Source organism: Haliotis rufescens, unplaced genomic scaffold (genome assembly GCF_023055435.1).
Source record: "Haliotis rufescens isolate VD_foot unplaced genomic scaffold, xgHalRufe1.0.p SCAF_17, whole genome shotgun sequence".
NCBI classification, from domain to species: domain Eukaryota; kingdom Metazoa; phylum Mollusca; class Gastropoda; order Lepetellida; family Haliotidae; genus Haliotis; species Haliotis rufescens.
Window position 1 is genome coordinate 16,824,069 of NW_025963857.1, and position 12,523 is coordinate 16,836,591.

The following is a 12,523-nucleotide window of genomic DNA, read 5'->3' on the forward strand; positions in this document are numbered from 1 at the left end:
ACCCATCAATTTTGTTATTATCATCATCCTCTTCATCGTCATCCCCTATGTCTTCTTCATCCTGGAAATCACCATCATTGAATATGGCCACTTGCTCTGCCTCCTCTTTGAAATGAGGCTGTAATAGATTGTGATTTGTCAGAATGAGGCTGTTATAGATTGTGATTTGTCAGAAGGAGGCTGTAATAGATTGTGATTTGTCAGAATGAGGCTGTTATAGATTGTGATTTGTCAGAATGAGGCTGTTATAGATTGTGATTTGTCAGAAGGAGGCTGTAATAGTTTGTGATTGTCAGAATGAGGCTGTAATAGATTGTGATTGGTCAGAAGGATGCTGTAATAGTTTGTGATTGGTCAGAATGAGGCTGTAATAGTTTGTGATTGGTCAGAATGATGCTGTAATAGTTTGTGATTGGTCAGAATGAGGCTGTAATAGTTTGTGATTGGTCAGAATGAGGCTGTAATAGATTGTGATTGGTCAGAATGAGGCTTTAATAGAATGTGATTGGTCAGAATGAGGCTGTAATAGATTGTGATTGGTCAGAATGAGGCTGTAATAGAACGTGATTGGTAAGAAGGATGCTGTAATAGATTGTGATTGGTCAAAATAAGGCTGTTATAGATTATGATTGATCAGAATGAGGCTGTAATAGATTGTGATTGGTCAGAATGAGGCTGTAATAGATTGTGATTGGTCAGAATGAGGCTGTAATAGAATGTGATTGATCAGAATGAGGCTGTAATAGATTGTGATTTGTCAGAATGAGGCTGTAATAGATTGTGATTGATCAGAATGAGGCTGTAATAGATTGTCATTGGTCATATTGTGATTGGTCAGAATGAAGCTGAAATAGATTATGATTGGCCTTGGACAAAGCTTTCAGAGATTAGGATTGTGAAAGAGATTGTTGAATTGATTCGAGTGTGTGAGGACTAACTCACCGTAACGCCCTCATTGGACTTGACAGAGAGCAACATGTAGTGCACTATCTTGGCCAGATAGGAGCCCATCTCCTCCTTCAACAGGTTGGACACAGCAGCAAACAGGCTGTAGCTAGAGACAAAACGGTCAAACAGGTTGTCAGTCAATGTGTACACAACTACCTATAATACTCCATGCATATCACAGCAGTGAGTGAGTGAGTGAGTGAGTGAGTGAGTGAGTGTGAGTGTGAGTGTGAGTGTGAGTGTGTGTGTGTGTGTGTGTGTGTGTGTGTGTGTGTGTGTGTGTGTTAAAGAGTGATATCTTGTCCATTTGCTCTAAACATCACTTAATGTATTTACTTACACACAACGTCGGACATCTGGGTCATCAGCATTCTCCAGCAGGTTGATACCAAATTGTATACACTCTTTACACAGAGGCAGGAAGGTCTCGTCACCGACACTCCGCGCAAGCACTCCAAGGGTATCTGAGAGGAATTATAACATTGAAAGAGTCTGGACAGGAAATATGCATCCTTGTTTATCAAGTACATCATATCTGCATCCTAGCTTATCAAGTACATCATATCTCCTACCCGTGAAGATTCCGGGGTAGAATAGATCTCCAGCAACCCATGCTTGCCATAAAAGGCGACTATGCTTGTCGTAAAAGGCGACTAACGATATTGGGCGGTCAGGCTTGCTGACTTGGTTGATGCATGTCATCGATCACAATTGCGTGGATCGATGCTCATGATGTCAATCACTGGATTGTCTGGTCCAGACTCGATTATTTACAGACTGCCGTCATATAGCTGGAATATTGCTGATTGCGGCGTTAAACAACAAACAAAGAAACAAAAAAACATCATATCTCCATTCTTTATGGATAAATACCCTGGAGCCACTAACTACAATAGCTTTGTTCTGAATCCTGACCAAAAGTGAGTGAGTGAGTGAGTTGGGTTTAACGCCACTTTTAACAGTATTCCAGTATATATCATGGCGTGTCAGCTTAATGTGGGAGGAAAGCCCGAAGTGATGCAGGTCTCAGACGTTTACCACTTCAGTGAAACCCACGAGCACAGGTATGGTGCTGACAAACCTAGAAACATAATCGGGGCGAACCGGGATTCGAACCCACAATCATAGGTTTCTGGCGTGCCCAAGGGACGCAACTCTGCACAGCGAATCGCGGCGCCTTAGACGACTGGGCCACCCGTTCCCCCCCTGACCAAAAGGCACAACACTAAAAATAGCTGTCAAATCAATTTTTTTTCAAAAACGAGTGAAATCCCCTGCCAAATTAGTGACAGAAGTGGTTAATGTATCCAGGGTATCTGTTCAAAATAGAATAGAGAGATAATACACTGGATATCCATGTATCGTGGATCATATGTTTTCATTCAGAGATCATACGTTTTCAGACGGCCATGTTTATCGCGATCTTTCGCGATTATAACATCACCAGTGTTTGAAATAATCTTAAAACCCAACAAGAGGTGACCCAAAGTGTTGCCAGCCCATATTCAAAATAACCTGCCCCCTTCAGGCATTATAAATATTGAAAAATCGCAAAATCTTAGAGACAAATCACGTCTTGATTCAGTTGAAAGAATGCAAACAATTACTGGAGAATCTACAAGGAGTCATAATAAAACTGAATACGTAAATAGTCTTCAAATTATCTGCCGATGTCGGGCAGGTGCAAGACAATTTCATGCAGCCTGACAGAAGCTACCGGCTGGCAGGCAGTTATTTTAGACACTGGGCATCAGACACATATTGTAAATACTCAGATAAAGGCTTGTTTTTAAGATAAAGTTGTCTATTATTAATGAGTGAGATGTTTTACAGTTGTTCTTGTGATTAGCATGAAAACTACAATGTTTCTTAAGCGTCCAAAAACCCGTGACACGGGGATACAATCAAATCACATCCCCTTATTTATCTAGGATCACTTCAATCATTAAAGGGCAGTAATCTGTGGAGTCCAGATCGAGTAGAAATACTTTACTATCAGGTTCAAAGTACATAACGATAACCTAACATTATATAGAAGCCTTCTACTATAACCGTGAGGCTTTATGCTATCGTACCTATAGTCTGTATCTGTAGTTTCCTCATGTCCTCGTTGTCGACGGCAGTGAGGTACACTTTGAAGTGATCCATCACTTCCTGGAAGTATGGCACCAGACCTTCCTTAGCGGCCAGAGCTGAAATGACAACGTTGAGTGAATGAGTCACCTTGGCTGACCAGAGCTGTAAAAGTGAGTGAGTGAGTATGGTTTTACGCCGCTTTTAGCAATATTCCAGCAATATCATGGTGGGGGACACCAGAAATGGGCTTCACACATTGTACCCATGTCGGGAATCGAACCCGGGTCTTCAGCGTGACGAGCGAATGCTTTAACCACTAGGCTACCCGACCACCCCAGAGCTGAAATAAGACCCAACATGGGCTGGGGGAGATCTACAGGGTATGATGTGGGGTGGGGTGGGGTGGGGGGGAGAGAAAGACTCACCTGCAGCTCCCAGTGCACTGATGGCCAGCTCCTTGGCTCTCATTGACGGGGAACTCTTCAGCACCATCAACAGGTGCTCCATCAGGTTTGGCAGGAATGGAAGGATTTCTTTTTCTGGAAATCACAAATGGTTGCAATTGCTTTAATGATACGACACTGATAGACAATTCCACTCATGACCTTTATGAATGTGAATGTTGATTAATTGGCAATCAATATTCTGAAAGATGTGAAAGAATTACAAACATGTATAATCTAGTCTACATGTATAATATGTATCTATTGACTTTTAGTCAAAAAAATTCATAACTTTACATCTACACCAGACTATAATAAGAGTTTCCCTCCCTTAAATCGCCAAACATATTCACTTGTTATTTACTGAACCAAAGCATGAACGCATTAAATGGTGTGATATCTATCCATTGATTTTTAGTCAGAGCAAATTCATAAGTTTACATCTACACCAGACTATAATAAGAGTTTCCCTCGCTTAAATAGCCAAATATATTCTCTTGTTATCTACTGAAACATAGCATGAAGATATTTTTTTGCTTGACACCATGTGCAATGAAGTAAGGAATTAATTATTGTCTGAAGGTAGGGAGGCTCAGAATACTTCGCAATAGCATTTTTAACTATCACAATACTACAATAGTTAAAATGACCTTTTACAGTCGGTTCAAAAATATTTGAGTCTACCGCCCGAACATGGCTCTAAGCATCTTTTTCAGAGGAGTTTTGCGTTATCATATGGACTATTTTTAGCCAAGCTTACATCACTGAACAGAATATTACCAGACTCGGACTAGAGACTAAAGTCGCAGACTGCTCCTACAATTTACACACCTAGATTTTCAATAAACATTTCCAGAGCGTAGTAACTTTTGGTGAGACCCTTAGGGTTCTTGTCAGCCTCCTGGGTAGCCCGCCCTAGATACTGGAACAACAGGGGAAGTAACTCCGAGGCAAACTTGCTGATGTTCGGCTGTAATAGGAAAAGAAACATTTTGATGTTTGATTTTTGTCAGACTTAGGTCTCCAGTCTTTCATATCACCATGCTCAAAAGGGACAGAAAGCTATCTTTTAGTTATATATTGCATTTCTCATGTATAATTGCATACTAAAACGTAAGAAAAGAAAAAAACATACAATTATTAATCAATTGTTTGTTGTTTAACACAGCACTCAGCAACATTCGAGCTATATGACAGTGCTCTGTAAATAGTAAGTCTGGACCACACATTCCAGTGATTGATGTCATGAGCATGATGAGCATCAATCTATGCAATTGAAATACAATGACAGCTCCACCAAGTCAGCGAGCCCAACCACCCAATTCCGACTGAGACCAATTCTAACCTGCATTTTCAGAGGGGATAAATTATACTAATATTTACAGTTACACCACCAATCAATTTAGATTACCAAACATAAAACAATTGAAATCCTGGTATGCACACATTTTTTGTGAGGTTAATATTTTTTGTCTCTACCATGCACATCTTTTAGTTAGTTTTTTTGTTTAACACTGCACTCAGCAATATTCCAGCTATATGATGGCGGTTTGTAAATAATCAAGTCTGGACCAGATAATCCAGTGATTGACATCATAAGCATCGAGCCACGCAATTGGGATTGATGACATGCATCAATCAAGCCAGGGAGCCTGACCATCCGATCCCGTTAGTTGCCACTTACGACAAGCAAAGTGGCCTTTTATGGCAAGCAGGGGTTGCTGAAGATCTATTCTATCCCAGATCTTTACGGGTCGCACATCTTTAAAGTACATGTGACCCAAACCAGCCAATCAGTATTGCTACTGTTACCTGTAGATGCTCGGAGAACTGTCCCAGGGCAAACAGTGCTGAGTTTCTGACAATGGGGTCGGGATCATTCAGGCCTTTACACACACACTGCAGGATGGCATTCAGGTGCCTGGAGATGGTAATGATAAAAAGGTTTTCATTCTCAGCTCCCTGAGGATCATACAACCATGAAAAATCAATTGGACACATTGAGCAACATTCAGATGAGTGTTTCATTGGAAAATAATTCAATTTTCAACTAAATGTAAACTACAGTTGCTAAAAATACCCGTGATTATTAACATGATTATTGCTATTTGTTTTGTTAACAAACAGCAACATATCACAAGCATGAAATACTCATATCCACCACCAAAATGACAAGTCCAGTTGTGTACAAGCCATTAGCCCCTGTGAAGTATGTTCACTGGACCTTTTTGTAAATGGCCTAATTGCAAGCACTAAAAAAAGTCTCATTAGAGCTGAGCGCTTACTGCGTCGAATACGGTAGTCTGCATTAATCACTAGCTACCTCTATGCCCTGTATTCACCCTGGAGTACATCTTCCCGAGGCAAGAGAGTTAACTGACTTTAAAAGACCAGTTTCCACCCTTGCCGACTAGACTGGAATTACTGGGCTCGATCGTGGTTATTACCAATTATGTCCCTTCTAAGCCTCTCCTAAGGACCAATCAGATTCCACCTCTCGTATCACTTGCATTTGCTTCACACAAAATGGTTGCGCCCGGTCGGGACGATCTGATAGATAATCAATATCTATATTGTGATAAAACGGGTCTTACATCGCGAAATGCATCAAATCACATGAGCACCTTGATTAAAATCATGAGAAGATTTTAAAAATATCTGCTGACAACGAGTTGGTGGTGCACATGATTTGCAACTCCTGCAATCAACCAAAATCTGCACGACAGTTTACGAACCGGATTTCAATTTCGGTGTGCGATTTTGATTGGACTATGCATAGACTCGTTAGTCCAGCCAAAATGTAACTGCATAATACCAGCCTAGTTCGGCAAGGGTGGAAACTGGACTTTTATAGTCAGCATGGTCAGTTAACTCTCTTGCCTCGGGAAGATGGGTGGAGTAAAGCTGTCCTTGTAACATGGCCATGAAAATCAAGTTGGTATTGTAGCTTACTTGTTCATGATGTAGTCAGCACAGCCCTCAGCTATGACAGCCATAGCGATGTATGCAGCCTTCCGGAACCCTGGCTTGTCACTGGCCAGACCACTCTCAACTAGCGGCATCTTTCATAAGACATATTGTATAGTTACCATAGCTACCAGACAAATGGCTTGTCACTGGCCAGACCACTCTCAACTAGTGGCATCTTTCATAAGACATATTGTATAGTTACCATAGCTACCAGACACATGGCTTGTCACTGGCCAGACCACTCTCAACTAGTGGCATCTTTCATAAGACATATTGTATAGTTACCATAGCTACCAGACACATGGCTTGTCGCTGGCCAGACCACTCTCAACTAGCTGCATCTTTCAAAAGACTTATTGTATAGTTACCATAGCTACCAGACACATGGCTTGTCACTGGCAAGACCACTCTCAACTAGAGGCATCTTTCAAAAGACTTATTGTATAGTTACCATAGCTACCAGACACATGGCTTGTCGCTAAATCTTAAGTCAACAATGTCTCTATCATCTCCCAAAACAAGAAAAGATTGCATATGTCCACAGTGTGCTAGAGTGGATGAAAGTGCCTTGTAAGGATTTTGGTAAACTTAATCATTTTTAGTCAGTGAGTATGGTTTTACACCGCTTTTAGCAATATTCCAGCAATATCACGGCGGAGGACACCAGAAATGGGCTTCACACGTTGTACCCGTGTGGGGAATCAAACCCAGGTCTTTGACGTGACGAGCGAACGCTTTAACCACTAGGCTACCCAACCATCCCTGATTATTTTGAACATCATGGATAGCAAATTGTTTTACTCACCACTTCTGGGACAAGCTTGTCTGGAGGAAGATGAAGAGCCAGCGTGTCGATAACCTGTACAGTAAATACACTGATCAACATGAGTGAGTGAGGTTTTACGCCGCTTTTAGCAATATTCCAGCAATATCACGGCGGGGGACACCAGAAATTGGCTTCACACATTGTACCCATGTAGGGAATCGAACCCGGGTCTTCGGCGTGACGAGCGAACGCTTTAACCACTAGGGTACCCGACCGCCCCCTGATCAACATGAGCAACATGGACGCCTGATATAGCAGTCGACAACCTGCATTCAGTGATTAACATCACCATATAAACACAGACAGCAATTACACTGGGACAAAGCCATCTTAGCGCTAAGATTACCGCAAGACTCTGTTAAAGTATGGGAGGTATGGTCATCTTAGCGCTAAGATCGCTTTGTGCAAGTGGGCCCTGGAGATGTGTCCTTCTGCATCAAGTGTTAAAGAGGAAGAAACTCCCATTTTCAAATATTCAATTTAAAGTGAGTGAAAGCAGATTTATTGAAAGCTGCAGTCAGCAATATAAGCATGAGCAAGCACCGTAGCTACTAGAGCATAATAACATGCCACGCCCATCATCATCATCATTATTATTATTCTCAATCTGCCCAACTTCAATTATGGAGTCAGTCGGGTAGATGTAAAGTCACTTTGAATTATATCTGCCTTATAATTCCACCATTCATCTAACTGTGGAAGGAAAGTGTAGAATGACACAGATGGGGACCCACAGGGATGAGGATGGAGTTGACAGACTGCGGATATGATTCAGTGCATCTGGAACTAGAATCCAGGATCAAAAGATCCTGGTGCAGCCAAGGGATGCAACTGGAGTTTGTATTACTGGTGGGGTGCCTTAGATCACTGGTGAGATGCTTTAAATCCCTGTTGGCTGCCTTAAATAAGTAGTGGGATGCCTTAGATCCCTAGTGGCTGCCTTAGATCACTAGTGGGATGCCTTAGATCACTGTCGGGATGCCTTAGATCACTGGTGGGGTGCCTTAGATCACTGGTGGGGTGCCTTAGATCACTAGTGGGATGCCTTAGATCACTGTTGGGGTGCCTTAGATCACTGGTGGGATGCCTTAGATCACTCGTGGTTTCCTTAGATCGCTGGTGTGATGCCTTAGATCACTGTCGGGGTGCTTTAGATCACTCGTGGTTTCCTTAGATCGCTGGTGGGATGCCTTAGATCACTAGTTGGGTGCTTTAGATCACTGTTGGGGTGCCTTAGATCACTGGTGGGATGCCTTAGATCACTGTCGGGATGCCTTAGATCACTGGTGGGGTGCCTTAGATCACAGCTGGGGTGCCTTAGATCACTAGTGGGATGCCTTAGATCACTGGTTGGGTTCCTTAGATTAATGGCCTCAAATGAACAGTTCAGAAGAATAAAGAGAACAAACACAGTTGTTGCTTAGTCACGAGAAATATGAAAAGACTGAAAACAATCAAATAAGTAGTAACTAATGAACACATAATCCTCTGACAAACTGGTAAAGCCAACAAACATGGTTTCAACATTAAAGAAAATGAAATGCCAGAAAAATAACATCAAAATAACTTTTCCATTTCACCTGCGAGGCCACCTTGCTTGGACTCTCCCCATCGCGTGAACTCTGTCCACACACACACACACACAGATAGACAGACAGACAGACCTTTGTAACAATGCCTCATGGGTTTTACTGACTGGCATAAAACAATTTCAAAGCACTATCGTAAACAAACATTGGTGTTAAGGTTATTGTGAAGTTTAACTAAACTCTTTCAACACCATTCCACCAGAAACGTTTGCTGCTATGACACTGTGTTCCCAGAGACTCTGGTGTGATAGATGAAGCCTAAAGTTATCAAGGAAAATATCAGCTTGTAAAACATCTTTGCAACTTAACAAGTTTGTTGTTAATAAAAAATGTAAGCTAACACATTCACAAAAACAGTTGTATTGCGAAGACCTTTCTTCAAGTCAACCCTGGTCTACTATCTATACAGATGGCAGTTTTGTGATCAGTATCCCCAACAATGAACAGATACAACTATTTTTAGCATTTATTATAATAAGTCATAGCATAATAATTATTATTATACAAGTTGGCCTGTGAGCAAAACATGGAAACATGAGACTTGGGATAATGCTAAGACGTTTTTGAGAGCCAAGTTGACCCAAGAACTATATCCGAGCGTTCTCTTGATAGACATTGTATTGATGTTGCCTGTACTTGGGAGAGAAATAGTAATACAGTGTTCGAAATTAAGTGTCTTCATCTATGGTATTTGTATCCAGGGACCCCTGATTCTTTTACCATTAGGGTTTTGACAAGGACCTCTTGTTTGGTATGTTTAATTTCGAACACTGTCAATAGAATATTCTTTGTGACCTCTCTGATCTGACGACCTTACCTGTGGTGCATACTGTCCAGGTGAGTGTGACTCCACATCCTCATCTTCCTCAGTGTCATCGTCCTCCTCGATGGTTGTCATGACAGTGAACATCACCTGGAGGATGGTTGGGACAAGCTTCTGCTTCATGATGGCCTGGGGGAACAAGGGATCAGTCAGTCAGACATGATGGCCTGGGGGAACAAGGGATCAGTCAGTCAGACATGATGGCCTGGAGAACAAGGGATCAGTCAGTCAGACATGATGGCCTGGGGGAACAAGGGATCAGTCAGTCAGACATGATGGCCTGGGGAACAAGGGATCAGTCAGTCAGACATGATGGCCTGGGGGAACAAGGGATCAGTCAGTCAGACATGATGGCCTGGGGAACAAGGGATCAGTCAGTCAGACATGATGGCCTGGGGAACAAGAGATCAGTCAGTCAGGCATGATGGCCTGGAGAACAAGGGATCAGTCAGTCAGACATGATGGCCTGGGAGAACAAGGGATCAGTCAGTCAGACATGATGGCCTGGGGGAACAAGGGATCAGTCAGTCAGACATGATGGCCTGGGGGAACAAGGGATCAGTCAGTCAGACATGATGGCCTGGGGGAACAAGGGATCAGTCAGTCAGACATGATGACCTGGAGAACAAGGGATCAGTCAGTCAGACATGATGGCCTGGAGAAGAAGGGATCAGTCAGTCAGACATGATGGCCTGGAGAACAAGGGATCAGTCAGTCAGACATGATGGCCTGGGGAACAAGGGATCAGTCAGTCAGACATGATGGCCTGGAGAACAAGGGATCAGTCAGTCAGACATGATGGCCTGGGGGAACAAGGGATCAGTCAGTCAGACATGATGGCCTGGGGAACAAGGGATCAGTCAGTCAGACATGATGGCCTGGGGGAACAAGGGATCAGTCAGTCAGACATGATGGCCTGGGGAACAAGGGATCAGTCAGTCGGACATGATGGCCTGGGGAACAAGAGATCAGTCAGTCAGGCATGATGGCCTGGAGAACAAGGGATCAGTCAGTCAGACATGATGGCCTGGGAGAACAAGGGATCAGTCAGTCAGACATGATGGCCTGGGGGAACAAGGGATCAGTCAGTCAGACATGATGGCCTGGGGGAACAAGGGATCAGTCAGTCAGACATGATGGCCTGGGGGAACAAGGGATCAGTCAGTCAGACATGATGGCCTGGGGGAACAAGGGATCAGTCAGTCAGACATGATGGCCTGGAGAAGAAGGGATCAGTCAGTCAGACATGATGGCCTGGAGAACAAGGGATCAGTCAGTCAGACATGATGGCCTGGGGAACAAGGGATCCGTTACCGAGACCAAAGATGTCGTCAATGGGCAATTTCAAAAACAACAACCTTGTTGTAACTACCATTCAGAACAATGAACTCATGGGGCAAAAATCTCTCAAACATCCATGGCAAATTGAATTATCAAAAATCCATTTTCTTCTCCCATTTTGCCCTTGGTTACACAGTCACATCTGACACATCATCCAGGAACAATGTAATGGTGTAAAGGATCCTTCCTTTGTACATCAGTCATTTAGCTTGAGCTGCTGAAATCAGGTTTAAAGGTTGCGTCCAAGATTATTGCACTTATATAGCAACGTGTGTGTGCGTGCGTGTGTGCGTGTGTGACAGCTTGTACTTGTCCGGACCGATTTATAGTGCTAGCACATGAATACCCCGCTCAGAAACAGTTAACTGACTTCAAGCCGACCAGTCCTTCTTTTACCTACTTAATGCCGAGCGTCAGACTGGGTAACAAACAAGTACCATCTTTTAACATCTTTTGGTATGACGCGGCTGGGGATCGAACCCTGACCTTCCGCTCTCCAGGCGCACACTCTACCACTAGACCACGAAGGCAGTCCATTAAGCTTAAACTATCAATATAAATAATTAATCTTCAAGAGAACTACAAACCTTATGACGTCACATGTCGTTGACTGTGTTTGCAACTGAATGTCTGAGGAACTTGTATTCCCTAGGTCAAGGTCACACATGAAATACGGCGTTCTGATTGCACACACTTTAAAGTTTGACCGATGTTTGTGGATCTGACTATTGAAAACTATGATTACTTAGAACATCTTTTTGCTTCTATTAACCTGAAACTAATCATGATTTTTTTTATTTTTTGCTACATCCTGGAAATTTAAGAAAGAAAATTTCAAAAACAAGAAAAATTGATCTGGACAATTCTTCTTTTATGTTTCATTCTATTATGATGACCATATATTATTTTTGACACTGTTCATGCTATATGTACCTTCTTCTTGAGTCTTGTGAGTGAACTTATGAAGGACATGCCCTTGACCCGGACGCTGTCTCCCAGTTCACCATTTGCTGCTAACTGGGGAAAAAAAAGTTGAACAAAATAGACAACCCATCTGTACTTCACAACTACATGTGGATTCCGGGTAAGAATACCATCTAACTGTATTCTACATTCTTGCATCTTCCCGAGGCAAGAGAGTTAACTGATTATTATAAAAGTCCAGCTTCCACCCTTGCCGAATTAGGCTGGTATTATAGAGTTACATTTTGGCTGGACTAACGAGTCTATGCATAGTCCAATCAAATTCGCGCAACGAAATCGAAATCCGGTTCATAAAATGTCATGCAGATTTCGGTCGACTGCAGGATTTGCAAATCATGTGCACCGCTAACTCGTTGTCAACAGATAATTTCAAAATCTTTTCTTGTTTTTAATCAAGGTGCTCACGTGTTTTGATGCATTTCGCGATGTAAGACACGTTTTATCACAATATAGATCTTGTTTATCGATCAGATCGTCCTGACTGGATGCCGCCATTTTGTTTGAAGCAAATGCAAGTGATATG

At 42.5% G+C, this 12,523-nt stretch overlaps 1 protein-coding gene across 2 annotated transcripts in view; it reads right to left on the reverse strand.

The window, feature by feature from the left end:
* Positions 1–12,523, reverse strand: part of LOC124137951 (importin-4-like) — a 40,510-nt gene that overhangs the window by 17,694 nt on the left and 10,293 nt on the right. Inside the window, exons 10-21 of one of the 2 annotated variants that reach the window (XM_046504409.2) lie at positions 11,950–12,033; positions 9,670–9,804; positions 8,844–8,885; positions 7,243–7,296; positions 6,420–6,529; positions 5,280–5,388; positions 4,299–4,437; positions 3,450–3,563; positions 3,024–3,140; positions 1,289–1,412; positions 943–1,054; positions 3–118 (exon numbers count right to left, since the gene is read on the reverse strand). In XM_046504409.2, the coding sequence (XP_046360365.2) occupies positions 3–118; positions 943–1,054; positions 1,289–1,412; positions 3,024–3,140; positions 3,450–3,563; positions 4,299–4,437; positions 5,280–5,388; positions 6,420–6,529; positions 7,243–7,296; positions 8,844–8,885; positions 9,670–9,804; positions 11,950–12,033 (1,256 nt within the window). The remainder of the gene's footprint in view (positions 1–2; positions 119–942; positions 1,055–1,288; positions 1,413–3,023; positions 3,141–3,449; positions 3,564–4,298; positions 4,438–5,279; positions 5,389–6,419; positions 6,530–7,242; positions 7,297–8,843; positions 8,886–9,669; positions 9,805–11,949; positions 12,034–12,523) is intronic. The other variant, XM_046504411.2, reaches the window with a different exon arrangement.